Below are 18,957 nucleotides of genomic sequence, written 5' to 3' on the forward strand. Positions count from 1 at the left end.
TTTTGTTATGAAAGAAATTGAAGTGCTAGAATCAGGTCGAATCCTGATAATCCATGGATCAGCCCAAATTCCACCGGATTTGTATTCTAGGCCGTCAAACCAGCCGGGTGTTTACACTCCCTTTGGGAGTGACATCACGGTCCGTTTTGCCAATTAACCCAGCCGTTTTCGAGATATTTCCATGTGTACATTTGGCCATAGAAGCCAATGCAATACCAGCGGCGCTCCGAGGTTTTCATACAAACTTCCCATGTTCAGTTATCGGTTCAATATGAGCAATGGATGTGCGTCGCATTTCAAAACGACACAATATTTGGTTACTCGAACCAAGCGACACGCTGTCGTGTCCTCAGAACAAAGCGGAACACAGACAGTGTGTAAATACTAATTCTATGCGTCGTATTGACCGGATAACAGAATTTTGTGTCGCTTTGAAATGCGAATCATTTTTGTGTCGTTTTGCTCTGCGAATACTACAGAAATTACATTTATTCTCAGGCATTCATTTGTCATATGTGTGCTTCATTATAACTTTTTTTTGTTCTTTCTTTCTCTATTCAGCCAAATCCCTCATCCAAGCATTTTTATTCAAACTGAAAAGAGAACAACTATTCAATCGAATTATTATTATCTTTGCCTTTTTATCGGGTAATCGCGCGTTGTTTCGTTTTCTAATGCATAGCATTGTTGTAAGGCATTATTCCTCCTCACTTCATGTATGATTGTGTGTTTGTGCGGATTTCTTTTCCCGGCTGTTGTTATATTCTTTTTGCAATTCAAATTTATGACTTTTTTTTATAATTGAATTGGAAATGATTGGAACAGGAACGAATGAAACAACAAAAGGGAACAGTGCAAATGCCGTACGGAAAAACAGACATAATATAAAAGTGGTGACAAGTCAATGAGCTGTTCGCATTAAGCGCTGTTTGTTATTATTGATTGAATCACAATTATTCACGCGCACATTTACGATAACAAAACAACACGGCCAAAAATAACTTAAAGAATGCAAATTCAATTGTCTATAATTTTTTTTTTCATGTGGTTGTTGTTGTTGTTGTCTTTTTTTCTTTCTTCTCCTTCACTGTGTTTGCGTTCAATTTCATTCTGATAAGAAGAGAGAGAGACACGCTCGTCTGTGCACGTCTATATCTATGGTTCAAATGGAATGCATTCCAATTTTGATTGCAAGTTTGCCTCCGATATGCCATTAGATAACTGTCTGTTCTTTTTGGTTTTATAACCTTGCATATTGTTACGACCAACGCAATCCAAATGACAATACATTTGCTACTCTCTTCGGTGTTCAGTTGTTCTTTGTACGGTTCTAAATCTAGATTACCAGTGATGTTAAAGCACTGCAATATTCATACTTGACACTAAAACGAAGCGCTGGTTAGTTTTTTTTTCATCTGTTTCAAACACAATTCACCGTCAAATAAGATCGCATACACTTTCAAAATTGTGAAACAATTCGGCACTCGGTTGCGTCCAAGATTTTTTTTTTTGTTTTTTTTTCGTGCAGTTTTTCTTCTTCTCTGCGATCAATTCAAATTGAACGCTGATATAAATTGAAACTTCACAACATTTGATCCGATTTCGCTCTCTCTCTCTCTCTCTCTTTCTCTTTCCCACTATCTCACTTTTCGAATTGCATGGAAATTACCTGTTTTCTGGAAGTATTTGTTTGATCTATCGCTATCGTGTGTGATTTTTTTTTTCTCTTTCTATACTTCTTTCGACGAAATTTTGCACAAATTGTTGCGACAAATAACTTTTCTAGACACTGTTTTAAATTACACCAATCAATGGGTTGCTTTATTCAATTTCTTCGCTTTATCTGCAAACAATGTCAAAACGAAAGAAAAAATACTAATTTTTTTTCCAAGCGAAACAATCAAAACATAATTCAACTTTTTGACGTATATTTTTTTTTTGTTCGACCAATTTTAGAAAAGATATGAGTGTTTTGATTGTGTCAAAATCATGTGTGTGTGTGCGTGTTTGCAATGAAAGTACTAACGTCAAATGTGATAAGTACATAACATGTACTAAAAGAAAACAACAACCATTGTATTGTCCGGAATGATACACGGCTTGAAATTAGAGTTTTTTGCTTGGGAAAATTGTTGGAATAATTCCGAATTGTGAAAATTGAATTTTATTCGAACTGGGTCGATTTCAATATGGGCTCAGAATAATAGATCTAAATATAGATTTTTTATTTCAATTCAATTAAATTAAGTACTTTTTACAAGTGTAGTCAAGACACAAACCTATATTCTGAGTATTCATGCACTTGGAGTTTGTGATAAAAAACAATAAAATGAACCGAAATCATTTGGCCAGAATTGTATTACTTGAAACCGACTCAGTTTGTATTACTCGCCGAATTTCCGAAAAATAAGTTATGTATTTCAACAAGAATTCTCCACTGAATTGGTCTCCGAGTGTGCAAAACCGGAAAATACGACAATACAGATTGAAATCTAGTAAGAATCTTGTGTGCTTGTGCAAGTATTTTTCTAGTTTTGATCGAACACGCCATCTGTTGAAAAGCTGTTGGACTTCTGCATTCTGCATTACTTCCTCGGCTGAAAAAACAGAGATCAACAAACTAGAAAAACGCATTTCTCATTACATTTTAAATTAATTTATTTAACTTATTTGCTAACACTGACTTCACTTTGCTTTTATTTTCCACACAGTTGCCTTAATTTTGTTGTTGTGTATAATTTTTCTATTTATCTTAAAAATAAACGTGTTTGCTACGCAGAGTGGACACAGTGATCTGATCGAATGCTCTTGTGTTTTCTTCTTTTTCTGTGTGAAACAAACAAAAAAGAAAATTTGAATAAGCAAACGGAAAATATGTTTGCCGTGTGTGTGTGTGTGTTTGCCATTGAATAGACATCAACATGAATTCATTCAGCATGAATCTTAATTGGTAGCGAAAGGAAATTGTGGCTCTATGTCTTTTGACGATGAAAAAACACTTATGTGCCTAACGGTGAATGTATGTGTAAAAATAAATGGGAAAAATGATTCATCATTTCATCTTATTTGTATTTCGATAACTCAAATGATTGTTATGTGTGTGTGTGTCCTTGTTATTTTTGTTCTCATTTTGGATTTAGACGGTTGATTAATTGTCGCGGATTTAAAAATTATTCCATAATAACTGATTGCGGTTGATTTGATTTCGTTTGCTTGTTTTACTTCTGCAAATCTAAAAAATCAACAGTTTTGAATGACAAATACGTGTATTTTAGTTCGGTACGATATTCAAAATTTGCAAGTGAAAAGCAGTTCATTGCTAACATCTAATCATCAATTTCGTTTCTCTTTTGTTTGTACATTCACATTGATTGGTGGTAATTTTTTTTACATTGTACAAAAATGGTCTATCAATATTTATTGTGGCTAAACATGCGTATTCACGTAATCTATACGAATTGTTTGTGTTTTTTTTTCAACTTTTCATTTGTTTGTAAGTTTTCTGATTGTTTTTAGAGCTTTGCATTTTAGACTAATTGTTGTCCAGTTTGAAAAGTTTCTATTCAAACATTGAACTGAATCGTGTTGATAATAAACAAACTCAATGTGCACGAACCAATGTTCTTAATACGACTATTAGATAGATATTTAAAGTATCTGTAGATAAAATTACAATAATCAATTAGGATTAAAGGAACCTATCAGACGAGATGCTTTTTGATTTTCTTTGTGTGAATGTATGTGTGTGTGTGTTGTGGTGTGTCTGTGCTGCTTGTGTGGATATTGAATCAAATAATCTAATTTGCTACAATATGTACATAAAATCCAGTGATGTCGAATTGACGATAATCTAAATTACGAAGAAGCTCTTGCCGTGTATAGGTGTATAAGTTTTTGCCCAGAAAATGAATCCAACTCAATATGTGTATAAATAGATTTGTGTATTGTATTTTTAGTTGATTTAGACTGATGAACGACAACGAATTCAAATGCGATGAATTACACAAATCGTACATTCACGTGTTCAATAGTTTCTTTTGTTGTTGTTGTTGTTGTAACCCTGTTCATATAACATTTTCATGGTTTCGTCACTAAGTTAAACAGAAAGAAGGCGAACTAAAGTGAACGATTCATCTAATAGACTTCAATTCCATGTTTAGTTCATGATAAATTATTTCAGATATGCAAAATTATCGGATATGAAACGAAACGAATGAAATATTCATATGTGTGTGTATATATATAAAATCGGTTTCTATTTAAGTATTGTTCATTTGTTCGATTTCCACTTCTTCTCCTGCTGTTCGGCTCCCCGTTTCACTTCTTCTTGGTTTTGATTGTTAATAATGATTAATTGGGTAAATCAGTTCGGTGCGAATTTATGCTGAATTTACAAAGACATCTATTTGGAGAATATATTGCGATAGACACGGATAGTGTTGTCAATGATATGAGAATTCAAAGGTAATTTGCTTTTTGGATGATATCAAATGATAATGTTCAAAACACACGCATAAAAAACCGTTTGTTGTTGTTTCAGTCAACTATTGCCTACATTTTTCCCTTGTAAATATGTTTTTTTTTCTTGTCATACTCACACACATTTATATAGACTAATTTATAACTCTAAACTAAACTAAATTTCTTATGCAGCCACACTTTTTCTCACACTTGCTCTCTCAATATCGATATATAATTTTACATAGAATCGTTGCTCTATCAATTTTATTGTTTGTGTTGAACTACTTGCTTTTCACATTCTCACCATTTTCTCTTTGAACCATTTTGTCCGTGTAGTAATGTTTGCCCGTTGCGATCGCAATCACAAAAAGCATTAGTTGATTTGTTGTTCAATTGACCTCAGTTTAACCTTAGCAACTAATTACGTCTTATGTCTACCTTAACAAAACAAAAATCAATGAGTTTTATTTTGTTGTTTGTGAATGAAAACTGCGAATATGCAATCGCTTTGTTGTCACAAAATGTGGGTCTTCATTTGTGTGAGAATACAATTTCTTTTGAAATAATATCTTCTTCTTCTTCTTTTTTAATATTTAACTATATACTCCTTAGCTTTTGTTCGGCGAAACAAAAATCAAATATACTTATTAGAATTAAGGTTTTTGTGTCAGTGTGTAAAGTATTTGTTTTTATGTTCTCTTCTTAATCTTCTCTCACTTAAATCTATCTAAAATCATTTATCAGATCAACTACCGTTTTCCATTCACATGTCCATTCTTGTTGAATGGCAATTATTGTATATTTTCTCTCATCATTTATTTTTAAACTCTTGTATTTGGTTTTCAGTGTTGCAATTGCTTCCGGAGCACCTTTGCTTCCATTTGCCCCTATCTCTCTCACTGTATATATGTCTGTTTTGACTTTTACACATGTCTCTTGTCTTACTTTAATTATATCTGGGTTTTGGGGTGTTATGTTCTTGTTGCTGTTTTGTATGGGCGAATCAATGTTAATCTATTTGTTCGATCGACTGATTTTCGATGGCTTATTTCCGTGTCTTATACGGAATCTTCTACCTTACATAAGCACGTATGTATCACCCTAACGTTGTGAGTCTTAATTTGATTTTCGCATGATTTTTTTTTGTTGGTTTTTGTTTTGTTTTTAGTAGATTGACGATTATTTCCTTATGACTATTGGAATGTTTGTCGCATTGAATTGGTTTCAGTTTGATTGTGTTGTTGTTGTTCAAAAGTAGCCCGGTTCCACATTGTGTGCAAGTCCAAGTGTCTCTGGATCGAGGCTAAGCTTCAATTCACCGCCCAACACGATTTCCGATATGCAACCAATAATGCCGGAATAATAGCGTCTGCTTGTATAATACATAATGTCTGGCATTCCACCTGCGGGTTGAAAATAATTGTCGAGCTTTAGATGTGTATGCCATCGCATATATTTCAATTTATTTCGGCACATGTATGCATTTTGCCGGGGCAAATGGCAATAATGCCACAAATAAATTCACAAATATTTAACTCACCAACATAAAGTCCTGTATCTGTATTTAATTGTCGCAATTTGCCAGGAGATCGCTTGCTCACCTCCACTCCGCCGTCAACTTCGATTGAACCGTCTTGCAAATTCCTATCAAATTCAATTGAATTAATTAGATGCGATAAATAAACTCATTCCATGCCACTGATTTATGCCACTTAATCACATGCAGTCGCATAACTTTTCGATGATTGCTCGGGCAATTTTTGCTAGAGAGCTTTTCTATATCGCATACACACGAAAACACACATACGCACACACACACATGCACACAAACCAGATTCGTAATCTATTTACCTTAGTATTCTGATTCGATGCCACAGCCCGTCGCTTACTTTGGTCGTGTTATAAACGATGTTGACTTCACCCGAACCGAGATTGTATCTAAAGTGCAGGTACCTGTAATGATTGTAAATTAAAGATACATTTTGTGAAAATTCCGTTCGAATCGTGTATTGATAAAACCAGATACATGTATAGCACATTTAGCACGAGCAGAGTGAAATCTGTTTTCGGTTATCGTCGGTGAGCATATGGAGCCATGAACTTACCCATTTTCAATTCCGAGCAGTAGATAATCGTCGTCCACCTGGGCTGTATGTCGGCCCGTCCATAAAATTAATCCATTATGTGAGTGTGTTTTGAATCGTAGATTCAAATCGATTTTGTAACTTATGATTTGTTTCATCGTTTCAGCATCATTGTAATGGAAGTAGCTGCAACAAAGAAGAGTGAGAGAGAGAGAGGGAGGGAGGGAGAGAATGAAAAACAAACGTAAATTATGGTTGATTTTTTTTTGCCTCATTGTGTGTATGCTCTTCTGGCAAATTGATTAATCTAATTATTCGTTGTTTGATTGCAATATGTACCTATCAGCTCCAGTGAAACAAGCTCCATGACTTTTTCGCACGTATTTTGTTTTGTGGTTCATTTGATTGCGTCGAATTTCGGCCCCATTTTTCATGATGCGCGCCATATCGTCAATCAATTCTTTGGTTGTGAGTACATCTTCGTTCGAATAGAAGCCCATCACATCGAATTCACCGCTCATTTCATCATCATCGTTGTCGTCATCGTCATCATCGGCGGCGGCAATGGCAGCGCTGATGCTGGCATCCGTACTGGTGCTAGTTGTATGCTGGTCGTTGGCATTGGTCGATTTATCGTTTGTCGTTTGCTGCTTTTCACTTTCAATTGCCGCTTTCACTGTTGTCGTTGGCTGATCATTTTTGGTGGTCGGCAGCATAATATCTATTTCGACCTCATCGTCAACCAACGATGGTGATTGTGGTTCGAGCAATGGCATCGGAATGTAATGCTTTTTCGGCGGTTTTACGCTTTTGTTGTGGAGATTTTTCAATTTTTTATTTTTCATCATTTCTTCCTTTTTCAGTAATTTTTCCATGTCAATGGACATGTAGCGCCCAAATATCCGAGTAACATCATCATCGGTCGAGATACCCATTGGTTTAGCCGTCAATTGTTTGGCGGTCGTTGAGATTGTTGTGGTTGTCGTCGTTGGTTTCGCTGTTGTTGTCATCGTTGTAGCTGTTGTTGCCATTGCTAGACTTGATGGTGTGGTGCGTATGTTCACAACAGCATCGGACGTCGAATCGTCAAATTCGTAATCATCATCATAATAATAATAATAATCAGTGGCACCCTCTGAATCTTTTGCATTGCCCATGCCCGATGCCATGCCACTATAAGATTCGGCATTTTCGTTGTTATTGCGTTTATTATCGCTGTGATCTTGAGTTACCATCATTCTATCGGATTTTGCATGTGGGTCACTTAATTGTAGCACGGGTGATTTTGTATACAAAGTTGTATCTGATAAGCCGAGAGTAGCAATGACTTTATCATTGTATTTGCGTCGGTCATTAGCAATTGTTGGTGGTGGTGGTGGTGGTGGTTGTGCCATTGCTGATTTGGCTGCTGCTGCTGTTGCTACTGCTTCTGTTTTCTCCACCTCATGCAAATTGGTTTGGACCTGTGTCGATGCTGTGATTGAGTTCGGTACAGCTGCCGTTGCCCATGCCAATGTTGTCGTCAATGTTGAGTCAAGTGCATTCTTGTCGTTTGCAGGAATGCTTGAGCGATTGTCCGAAACACCAGTGAAATTAAACGATGTTAGGCTTGAACGAGTTTGTTGCACCGATGACAACTCTTCGGCTTTATTGCATTGCAAATTCGATGGGTTGCATTGGCATTCGTAGCTCTCCAAATTTGGTACGCATTGAGCTAATGGTCCGCATGGTTTGCTCGTACATGAGTGCAGACAATTATCAACATTTGTGCCGCCAACCGCCTCCGATATAATGGCTATCGATCGACCATTTACTTCCAACTATAAAACGGAAAATGCACACAACATAAATAAGAAAATCCGTAAATTACATGTTTTATCAAAGAACAATCGATTCGAATGAGGAAACGCTTTGAGAGACAGAGAGAGAGACACTCTCGTCTGAAATGGAAAAGAGTGAGAACGAGATTGAGTGACCCAATTACACTTCTTTGTAATATGCTGCATGAATAAAGGGATTCGCCTTGCTCATTCGATGAGCTGTGTTCCGCTTTGCTCTCCATTCACCAGAGAAACGCCCGTATTAATGGTGTACGGAAAGATTCAGAAAATTGAATGATGCTCGGCTATCTCACTCCGAAAGTACGTCAATCAAATTAAACAGTTTGCCCTTTACTTGGCCTTTCTATCATGGGCCAAAACAGAATGGATGCAACATTCGTGGGCATTTCGAAGTGCTTCAGAACTTGATTATCTCTTCGTTGCATCAAAAGAACAAAGTCAAACTAATTTTGTAATTTATATCGATTTACGTACGACAAGAGAAACGATTTGCGAACACAAGCCCACTCACAAACTACACTCACTGCGATAGAGATCTGGTTCTCCACAGCGAGCAAGCGTGTGCGAGAGAGAGAGAGAGAGAGAGAGAGAGAGAGAGAGAGAAAATTATATCGCTACTGGCTCGAACATTGCTCAGTGTATCGAAACGTTCACTATATACTATAATACATACGAATACACGTTCAGAGCTTTAATGAGCAACTGTCAAAATCCAAACTGGATTCGGTTTTGAGATTCCGAAAATTTTAGTGATGCGTGCAAAAGTTTTCCAAAATCCTTTTTCCACATTTATGATACATTCCAAACTAAATTAAACTTTTATTCGGCATACAATTAAATGATATAACAAAAAAATAACTTGAAAATTCCATCCTGACTTTGGTTAAACCGCACTCATTCCATCTAACAAGCGAGACCAAAAAGTTTTCATTGTCTCTTTTGATGGGGATTGGATCAAATTTCGTGAAGAATAAAAAAAATTGTTTTTGAATATATATACACACACACGCAATAATAAAAGCCGGCCTAATAAAACCAAAAATATGAAGCAGGCCAAATCAAGTGGTGCAGCTGTGCCCAAAAAAATTGTTTCTAACAGCTGCAAACGCCTGCCTTGCCTTTTCCCATTTTGCAAAGCAGAATCCATGTTTGGCATTTGATTTTAGCAAAAGTGAAACATGGAGAGTAAGAGTGAACATAAAGGCTTCCATCCCTAATTGGTGCACACGTGATTTATTGTTTAATTCAGTAAAATCTCGAACCAAATTATTGAAATAATTGACATGTTTGTTTATTGCGCCGTCTGTGCGTGTATATTGAATAGGGGTTTCGTGCTCTCATTGCCACATCAAAATACGTACGGTAGATGATGGCTCATATTTTAATCGAAATGTTCAAATATAAGAAAATCCCAAAGTCGATCTTTATGGCATAAAATCAACGAAATAGTATGCAAGTTAACAGAAGTGAAAACGGCAAATAAAGTAGCAACAAAAACCATCCTATCCCTACACACATACACACGCAACGAGTTAAGCGAAAAACAACGAATATCCAAGCCAATGAGAGGCTGAGTGGTGAGAAAGATTCCTCATTTCTTCAGGTTTATTACTCAGAACACATATTTCAGTTCAATTTTGATAAAACCATAAAGTTTAGTGCTCAATGCCGTTCTTCGTTTTTTCCCACTTGTTCTTCTTCTTCTTCTTCTTCATCATCTTCTGCTTGTTCTTGCTCTTACTCTTGCTCTTGCTAACACAGTGCTGAGAACGTTTGGAATCTCTCATTGCATTGCACATCGTTTCTGTCTCACGTATAAAACGTCGCATGATATTTAGGAGAGAAATAAAACTTCTACACACATAGCCGATTTTTACTCTGACTGAGATATGCGATATTGTAAATACTTTAAGCTCTTGTTATTTCACTTTAAATTTTTTTTCCCTCTCTGTCTCGTTGGCTTGATGTCCGTGGGTAGATCTTGTCTACGACAGCGATGGCAACGTTTCATGTGTGGATAAGCGGCGAGAGAGAGAGAGAGAGAGAATTCGGTTTTGTCTCGATGTCGCGTTCACATGTAGCAAAGCCATTATTTTCTTTTCTTAAATTTAAACGCCTTTCTAAATGCTTTAAATAAGATGGAATGTAAATTTCGTATGGGTATATTCATGACATAAAAGCTCTCTTTCTCGCGTATGCACACACAAAACCACTTCGTTTACGAGCAAGCGATGAGTATGCGTGTTCATGTGTTCGCGCGTGTGTGTGTGTGTGTGTGTGTGTTACTGTATCCGTGCGAACATTTAGCATAGAGATAAAGTAACTTACACACACACACACATAACACATTCAGACATATGTGAAAATGGTTTATAGCTATTACATTGGTTACAAACATATATTAAATGTGTTACATTGACTTTGCTCCGATGCTGCATAACAAATGTTATGCGAGTTGAGAGTTCAGTGTGAGAGTTGGTTAGCTTTTTGTTACAATCCATAAATCTGTTTGGTTTCATCTTGCTCACAAACTCATTCAGCTCTGACTTTATTTTTTGCAACCCCTTCCCCTCGTCTCTTAGTTTGGATTGAGTTTTTTTTTTGCTTCCATTGAATAGGAAATTGTTTCTTTTTATGTTTGTTTTTGACTTGGCTGCGGTAATTTCTATGATTTGCATCAGATGGATGTCAACTGATTTTTTTTTCGCCGTCTCTTTGCGGTGTGCAGTAAAATCGATTTCGATGTCGTGCTTCGATGAAAGATTGCAATTTTAATCTCAACAAAATTAACTCTCACATTTAATGTGGATTTTGTGACGGCAAAATGAAATATTGCAAACAAGGGGCTACCCATAAATAGAACAGCACCGAGACAGCGATGTCGGACGGCGGCGGCAGTGGTTGCTGCTGCAGTAAACTTTTATTTAAACACAATTTGGGATTACACTCAGTTTTTTTTCTCTTTGTATTTTCGGAATGCACAGCAGGCCGAGCACACAGTCTACCATAGTGTTTGCATTCGCTTAGTAACGCAAAAACAAAGGGAAACGGGAGACAGAGAGTGAGAGTAGCGAAACAAAAAAGAAATTGCCACCAACACGACGGAGATGACGAAGAGACTAAGTTTGCATCTTACTTTTTGTATGCATCCCACAAACGAGCCAAGTTCCTTGAGGTTTAGTGGTAAATATTGTGCGTTGTTCGATCCACCCAAATACAAGCTGTGTGGTAACGATAAATGCCAAAAGCCATTTGGTGACACTGTCATAACTTCGGAGAGCTGATCGATCTGATGAAATAAAAAGAAAGAGAAATGGATAAGTTGTTTTTTCTTGCGTTAATATGAATTGAATTTTAAACTGAAATATTGGTTTTTATCAAACGGGATCAATGCTATGAACACGAGCAAATAAGAAATTACAGAGAATAAGAAAGAAAAATCTGAAGATGCAATGAAAAAGAAAACAACCATAATGTACTAAATTCGATGGCTAGCAAAAAAAGGTACTGTTTGTCAGTTTATGTTATTGGCTGCCAAATGATAATAAGTTGGACAGTTGAAACGAAGTGACGGATATCATGCTTAGTACTCAGTAATTGATTGTTGATTGCCCCTATCAAATGAAAAAGTTAAAGCATTTTAAATATACTCATAAAATATTGAAATCAATTCAATTATAGCAAATCCTTTTTTCGAAAAAAAAAAGGTTTTATATCATCGAGAAAAGTTCGTGGAAATGGAGCGAACACAAAAATGGATAACGGTGAAAGTGGGCGAGCGAGAGTGGCAAGAGAGTGGCAAGAAGGAAAGTCAATTGAATGGATTTGACATCCAATGTCAGAGATTCAATTTCTAACGAAAATACACGATCGTCAAATGGAAATGATTTTTGTTTGTTTTTCAATTCCTTTCTCTCCCTCTCTTTCCTTCTCTCCACCCTCTATTGCGCTGTTTTAATTGGGCACTTGTTGGAAACTCGGAAAAACGATTTCGCCAAATGCGCTATTAAACTTTTGCTTGAAATGGGAAATTTGTTACCGAACAACGAGAGGCGCTCAAACACTATGCCACATCGGCAACAATGGCATTGAATAAACAATTGGAAAAACATTAGAGATTTATGTGCCGGTATAATTGCAAATGTTGTTATTAACAAATACTTGAGCAATCACAATCAAACAGTTTACAAGCAAATATATGTATACTGTACTTACTTTCATAACTGCCAAACGAGCCGTTCGTGAGATTCGAATGATGTGCCATTGTTCCATGCTCAGCGGTGATTCGCTCCTGTAAAACGGCAAAAAGATGAACAAAACAAAAGTTTTAGAATTGCCATGAATGAAAATCTGTCACTCGGTACCCGCGCGCACACTCACCCACATCGCACTGATCGCATCGAGTGTGTGTGTGTGTGTGTGTGTGTGTGTGTTTGCGTGCGTGTGCGAAATCTTAACATTTAATAGAAAATTTTAATTTATAATTTATCTGGGTTTTTCATCACCGAGTACCATTTCTCGGCACAATCAAAAGAAAAACATTGGAAAATAAACTGTTTGCCGATGATTGCGATGATTGTTGTTTTAGAAATAATTTATTTCATTTTCTGTAATTTTTTGGCTTCGTCATACGGAAGTCATATTTGAATTGAACATTCATTCGTTTCTGCGTCTATTCGACGTTTTTTGTTCTAGCGACATTTCACATTCATTACGTTTACTTTGGCTCCGCATCATGGTTACGAAAGCGGTAGGCATTTGACGCCAAATGATTCTTGCTCGGTATACCGGTGAGTTTTGTGAGAATGTTGTTGCAAAATGTGCTTAGGAAATGTAAATGAGTGTGTTAAGCAAAAGGCGACAAAAAATGCAAATTGTATAAGCATTTTGATTCGAATCGTACGTATAAAAACGAACGAACGAACGAATGAACGTACACGAAATCGGATGGATACGAGGCTGCTGAAGGGGTAATGAAAAGTTAAACGATAACAAAGCAGATATGAAAACTTTGGAACAACAGCATAAATACAAAATAATAACAACGAGAAGTTTATATTTTGTTATGGGTGTAGTCGCACCAGGATAATGCCATTGCCACACATACACACGCCGAATATACTTGAATTGTACTCGAGGTTGGTCGTATGGCATTAATATTGGTGGCAATAGATTGTATACGGGGCCGAAAAATGCTCAACAACTTTTCAACTATTTTCGTTTTCGATCAATTATTATTATCCGTGTTACGAATCGAATTTGAATTATTCACTAAATTTGAATTCAAATTTATAAACCAATTGAAGTTTTGTGCCACGTTTGCCGCATCATAAATCTTTGAGCAGACCGATTTCGATATGGTTGAATTGGAAATTGTTCATGCAGCGAGAAACATACAGCTTTGGCCTTAATGACAAAATTGTGTCTAGTTCTCTAGTTAGTCGGCAATTTCGGAAGTTCGGTATGTCATACGCAGCGGTATGGCATTTTCAGTTTGACCTTTGCGAGAATGAGCGGCAACGTATGTGTATGTGAGAAACAGATAGATAGAGAGAGAGAGAGAGGGGGGGGGGGAACAAGAGAAGGTGGAATATGGTAGAGAGCATGAGCTTTCGAACGATATAAATAAAAATGTTGTGATGATAATTTACGGGTCGATTCAATTAAAATGGTGACTCCATTTGGTTAATCTGTTCCAATTTGAATGGAATGAATTGCGACGACTAACGATATGGCCCATGACTACATACAAACATTCCAGAAACAGAGAGAATGTTTGTGTGTGTGTGTGTGTGTCGAGCGATGGAGTTGGGCCACGTGCTCCCACAGGCCAACTATTCAACAAAATCAGTCATATAAATAATTGCGTTTGACGCAGTTGAGTGATTCAACATTTTGGGTGTCGTTCAACTTCATGCGCACACATTTTTCATTTACCGGACATTTTTAATTAAAAATAAATCTCAACTGTGTTCCTTTAGTTTTCCATATGGATAAGGCAATATCCGGCATTTCGGCGGAAATTTTCTCTCATTCAATCGAAAAAGATTATGAAATCTGACGCAAAAGTGCAGACAAACTCACACAGCGAAATCATAATCTTCGAACGGAAGAAAAAAAACGACGAGAACTGATAGAGTATATTTAATCCTTTGCATAAGCCAAATACGATGGAATAAACTTCATTATGAAGACCTCATCAAACATTGAATCGATGCCATTTCCAGACACATCATCATCCACTACATGCCATTTTAAAAAGCCGACACACTCCTCCGCCCACACATACACACACACCCATACTTTCATCTTTCTCTCACTCTGTCCTCTCTGGGCCTGTCGCTTTCGCTTTTTTTTTCCTGTTCATTTTTCAATGGATTTCAGTATTTTTCCACACCGCATAAAAATACATTCCAGGCAAAAAACTTTTCATGTTTATTCTACCGAATGCCACTCATTCTCTAAATATAATCTGCGTTTCTGCCTAACGACACCAATTACTACGTCTTCGTATTTGCATCGTTTGTCGATGATTGTCTATGTACATAAAAAAAAATGAGGAGCATCGACGATTTCGAAAAAGCGCACCAACTTTGCAATCGGAAGTAACCGAATATTCAATTTTCGATTTTGCGAAAGAGAGAGAGAGAGAGAGAGAGAGAGAGAAATGAAATGGGGGAACAAAAAGATTATTGCGAAACGAAATTCAGCGATATTTGAATTGAAAACACATATCATTCACTATGAATGCGTACGTCAGCTCCAATGTTACACTACAACACTGTACTGCTGCTGCTGTTGCTTTTTCAAGCTATTTTTTTTAAGTTCAATTGGCGCTTATTTGTCGATTTTACCGTGAGTAAGCTTCGAATGTAAAGTACAGGAAATTAAATGTTGAAATTTTTTTTCGAATGTATATGTATATGTGCTCAGGGGCTTGGGTAGAAAAAAAACCCAACAAAGTTTTTCTATTTGAATTTGTGCTTTATTATTTGGCATCGCCTTTTTTTCTGCGTTTGCATTCATTTTGGATATCTTTGGCTTTGATTGAGGATATGTTTGTCCGTCTTTTTCGGCATTATGTGTGTGTGTACTAGATCTGATGAACGAAAGTAAATGTGAAAAAAGCGATAGGAAAATATCTAAAAGAATCTCATCTCTTATACACTCACAGTGGAAGAGAAAGACTAGAATAAGAGTGAGGGTACGAATGAACGAGAAAAAAAGGAATATCTAAAGTAAGAATGCATGTTTGAATTTTCGTTCGCTGAAAAGTTTCCAACTAATCCGTCTTTCAAAGTTATGAAAGAACCACTTACAATCTTCGAATTCACTTGGTGGGAGTGTGTGTGTATATCTTTTTTTTCTTCTTACGCTCTCGTTCTCATTCTGGCAACGCTCTATTATTGACTTTGGGTATGCTGCGTCACTGCACAGAGGTATATATGAATATATACAAGTGTATGTGCAATGCAATCGAGTTGAGTCTTCTTCTTGCGGAAGTATTTTTGGTGGTGGCTGCCACTTTAGCGATATGCGAATGAATATGTGCGATAGACAAACCTATCGGCGAACCATGTATGCTGATGATCGAAGTTGCGGAAAAACACAATACAACCCAGTACTAATGGCAAGTCCCATTGCGACGACAGCGATATAGAGAGACAGTGTCAGCAAGAGACAGAGATAGAAAGAAAAAGGGGGACAGAAAAAGCAGCGTGCTATTTAGTCGACGGAAAAATCGTTGCAGCAGAAGAGTGGAATGCAACGAAAATTAAATGAAATCATTTTGCAAGTAGTTATTTATGCAAATGCTCCAGAATGGCCAGAAACAACGGGTTGTTCTTTGTGTGTGTGTGTGTGTGTGTGTGCAGCAATAGAGTAACGGAAATGGCATCAAACGCAGCAACAGCACCCAAAGACAAAAATAACAAGGCCAACAACTAAAATGATGTCAATGATTAAAATTGGTATGTGCACACAGGCCCCTCGACCACGCTTATATGCACGTCACATGCAATTGAATGGAATTGCATTCATTGCAAAGTTTATGCAAGCGACGAAACTTTGATTGAAAAACCGAATGTTTATGTATTCGAATTTCCACATGTGATGCAAATGATTCCGGTTTAACGGAACTGCATCGCTTTTTCTGCCCCGGTAAAAGATAAATGGAGATCCATCAGTGTGTGAGTGAGTGTATGTGTGAGTGAGTATGTGTGTACAGTCTGTACTACAGACGAAATGTGGCAAATGATTGAACGGGCGCACGCACACACATGCACGCACATTGGAAAATGTCATACGCTTAATATTAACAGTAAACAGTGTACAGATTATGATGATTTCGACATAAAATCAATAGATATTCAAACGCAGGTTTATTGAATAGCAACAAAATTGTCTCTAGTAAATAAATGCACCATAGCCATATAAAGTCAGACACAGCAAGAGGAAGATAGACAACAATCAGACATGTCAGGCGCTTATGGCGCTATGCATCCAGTCTATCGCTTACAGCTTTGGCTCATGTAAAATGCATATTTACTCATACTCATTTACCAAGGGGCAGAGCAGTACTAGAGTAATTCTTCTAGTCCAAAGTAATTCTGAAATAATTCACAGTAATTCCTCCTGATTTGTTCTGACGTCAGAATTACTTTAGACTAGAAGAATTACTCTAGTACTGCTCTGCCCCTTGTCATTTACTCACTCACTTGCATAATGATGGCACAAGATAAATGAAAGTAGGAAAAAAAAACTTATGTCGTTTCATTTTAAACTACTTGGTGCACAATATTTCAAAAATTACAAACGAAATAGCGTAAAAAATTGGGAAAGCTTGGTGGCAAAATGTTGACCACAGCGACAAAAAAATATGTAATATTCGAAACGAATGAGAAAAAAAATAATATGCACCGAAAAAGTGTGAGAAAGCGGAAAAATGGTGGAGGAGAAGAGAAATAGCAAAAAAAGAGAATGTATACGGTTCTCTGTGAATGCAAACATATACGAAAGCGCATATGGTACTTCATACGAAGCGAAGTGTGAGTGAAGAAGTACATTGCCGTGGAAAAAAACACGGGCACACAACAGAGGCGGAAAAAAGTTTTATGATTAAATTTTTGATTTATGTTATTGAATCGTCCAAATATGGCATCACTAATAAATATGGCTTACACTTTTCCTCTCTCTCACTCACATACATGCACACAGTCAGTCATACAGTTCACGGTCTGGTTATGTGCATTTGTGCATAGCTTCGAATATGGTTCGTATGCAACCGAATCGAATACACTGTAATTGCCAAATGCAATGGTGGCTGAGTTCATGCAACACATCACACCCAATGCCCGATTACACCCAATGATATGTGAATTAAATATTCATTTGCCAAACAAGATCGAAAGAGACGAGCTCGAACTGACACACAACGATATACTACTGCCGGCAATTTAATGTGGCTGATATTGTTTCGATCCATAATATGTATTCCATACATCACATTCGGGCGTTTCTACTTTCTGGCTTGGTTTTCAGGGGATATTACAAACGAGATGCAGCAATGGAAATTGGAACAGTGTGGAACATTTTCAACATTGCTCCTCACACGCTTATCGCTTCCTAATTGTTTAATTTGATTATTGAGATTTCAAGAGCAATTTGAACTTTTGATTATTCTTGAATTAGCCCCGAATATTATCAGCTGCATCGAATGGCGATGGCAGTGGTCGCAGATCGTTAAAACCGCTCTTCATGGACTGTATCGCAAGCGCGACACAATTCTCTAGACGCAGCTGCAGTGTAAAACCTCCAGAGAGGTTTCTACACCAAAACGAAAGTATTAAAGCGTTCTTCTATCTCTCTCTCTATCTCTCTCTCTCTCTCTTTCACTCGCTATCCCTAGCCTCGCTAATTCACTGTGCAAAGAAAGTTTGATATGAATCGCATGTATTCCAGTGCAAAGTCATCGCATGTGTATGCAAGTCTTCATAAAAGCAATTTAATAATGAAAATCGATTGCTTTTATCCAAAGTTAAAGTAGCAGTAGCGCGAACAAGGATGGCTAAAGGACGGCAGTTCTCTCGTAATGCAAACGAAAAAGTTTACTCTGCTAATCTGCTGAGTTAACGAAAAAGCACTAGAAATGATAATCACTATACTCGACGAATGGGGTGGAAAAAAAGACCAATGCACGAGAATATGCAGTAATTCTTCAGATGTACGACGTTTTTCTTTCTCTTTTCACTTTTCCATGTTTCACTTTCCTTTTTACGCTTTCAGAAAAAAAAATTATAGGTATGCATTTTAGTTGGAATTATCGATCGTACGACTCGAAGCAATGTATTTTACTGTATAGAGATGTAATAGCCGACCATTTTGGTGGAGAAATGTTGCTTTAAATACCAATGTATTTTATACATGTCTAGCTATAGAACAATATATTCAACATAAAGTTAACATTATTTTTTCTACTTCTCCTTTTTCTTTTTCGCTTTATTTCGATCGTTTGGTTCAATGGTTTGGTTTAATGGTTTATGTAGATTTACTGTGAAATTGAAAATACATAA

General features: G+C 36.8%; 2 protein-coding genes across 4 annotated transcripts in view; both read right to left on the reverse strand.

Moving 5' to 3' along the window:
* Positions 1-2,023, reverse strand: part of LOC129578842 (uncharacterized) — a 61,358-nt gene extending 59,335 nt beyond the window's left edge. For 2 of the 3 annotated variants that reach the window (XM_055468028.1, XM_055468024.1), the window contains exon 1: positions 1,670-2,023. The gene's annotated coding sequence lies outside the window, so the exon portion shown is untranslated. Of the gene's footprint in view, positions 1-1,376 lie in introns of all 3 variants that reach the window. The other variant, XM_055468026.1, reaches the window with a different exon arrangement.
* A 1,435-nt stretch (positions 2,024-3,458) lies between these two features.
* Positions 3,459-18,957, reverse strand: part of LOC129578841 (uncharacterized) — a 125,666-nt gene continuing 110,167 nt past the window's right edge. The window contains exons 15-21 of the mRNA XM_055468023.1: positions 12,602-12,677; positions 11,523-11,675; positions 6,885-8,365; positions 6,567-6,731; positions 6,313-6,414; positions 6,002-6,105; positions 3,459-5,864 (exon numbers count right to left, since the gene is read on the reverse strand). Of these exons, the coding sequence (XP_055323998.1) occupies positions 5,710-5,864; positions 6,002-6,105; positions 6,313-6,414; positions 6,567-6,731; positions 6,885-8,365; positions 11,523-11,675; positions 12,602-12,677 (2,236 nt within the window). The 3' untranslated portion in view covers positions 3,459-5,709. The remainder of the gene's footprint in view (positions 5,865-6,001; positions 6,106-6,312; positions 6,415-6,566; positions 6,732-6,884; positions 8,366-11,522; positions 11,676-12,601; positions 12,678-18,957) is intronic.

The sequence above is a fragment of the Sitodiplosis mosellana genome, unplaced genomic scaffold, assembly GCF_009176505.1.
Source record: "Sitodiplosis mosellana isolate CC-2019 unplaced genomic scaffold, AAFC_SMos_1.0 Smas_scaffold_6226, whole genome shotgun sequence".
NCBI classification, from domain to species: Eukaryota; Metazoa; Arthropoda; class Insecta; order Diptera; family Cecidomyiidae; genus Sitodiplosis; species Sitodiplosis mosellana.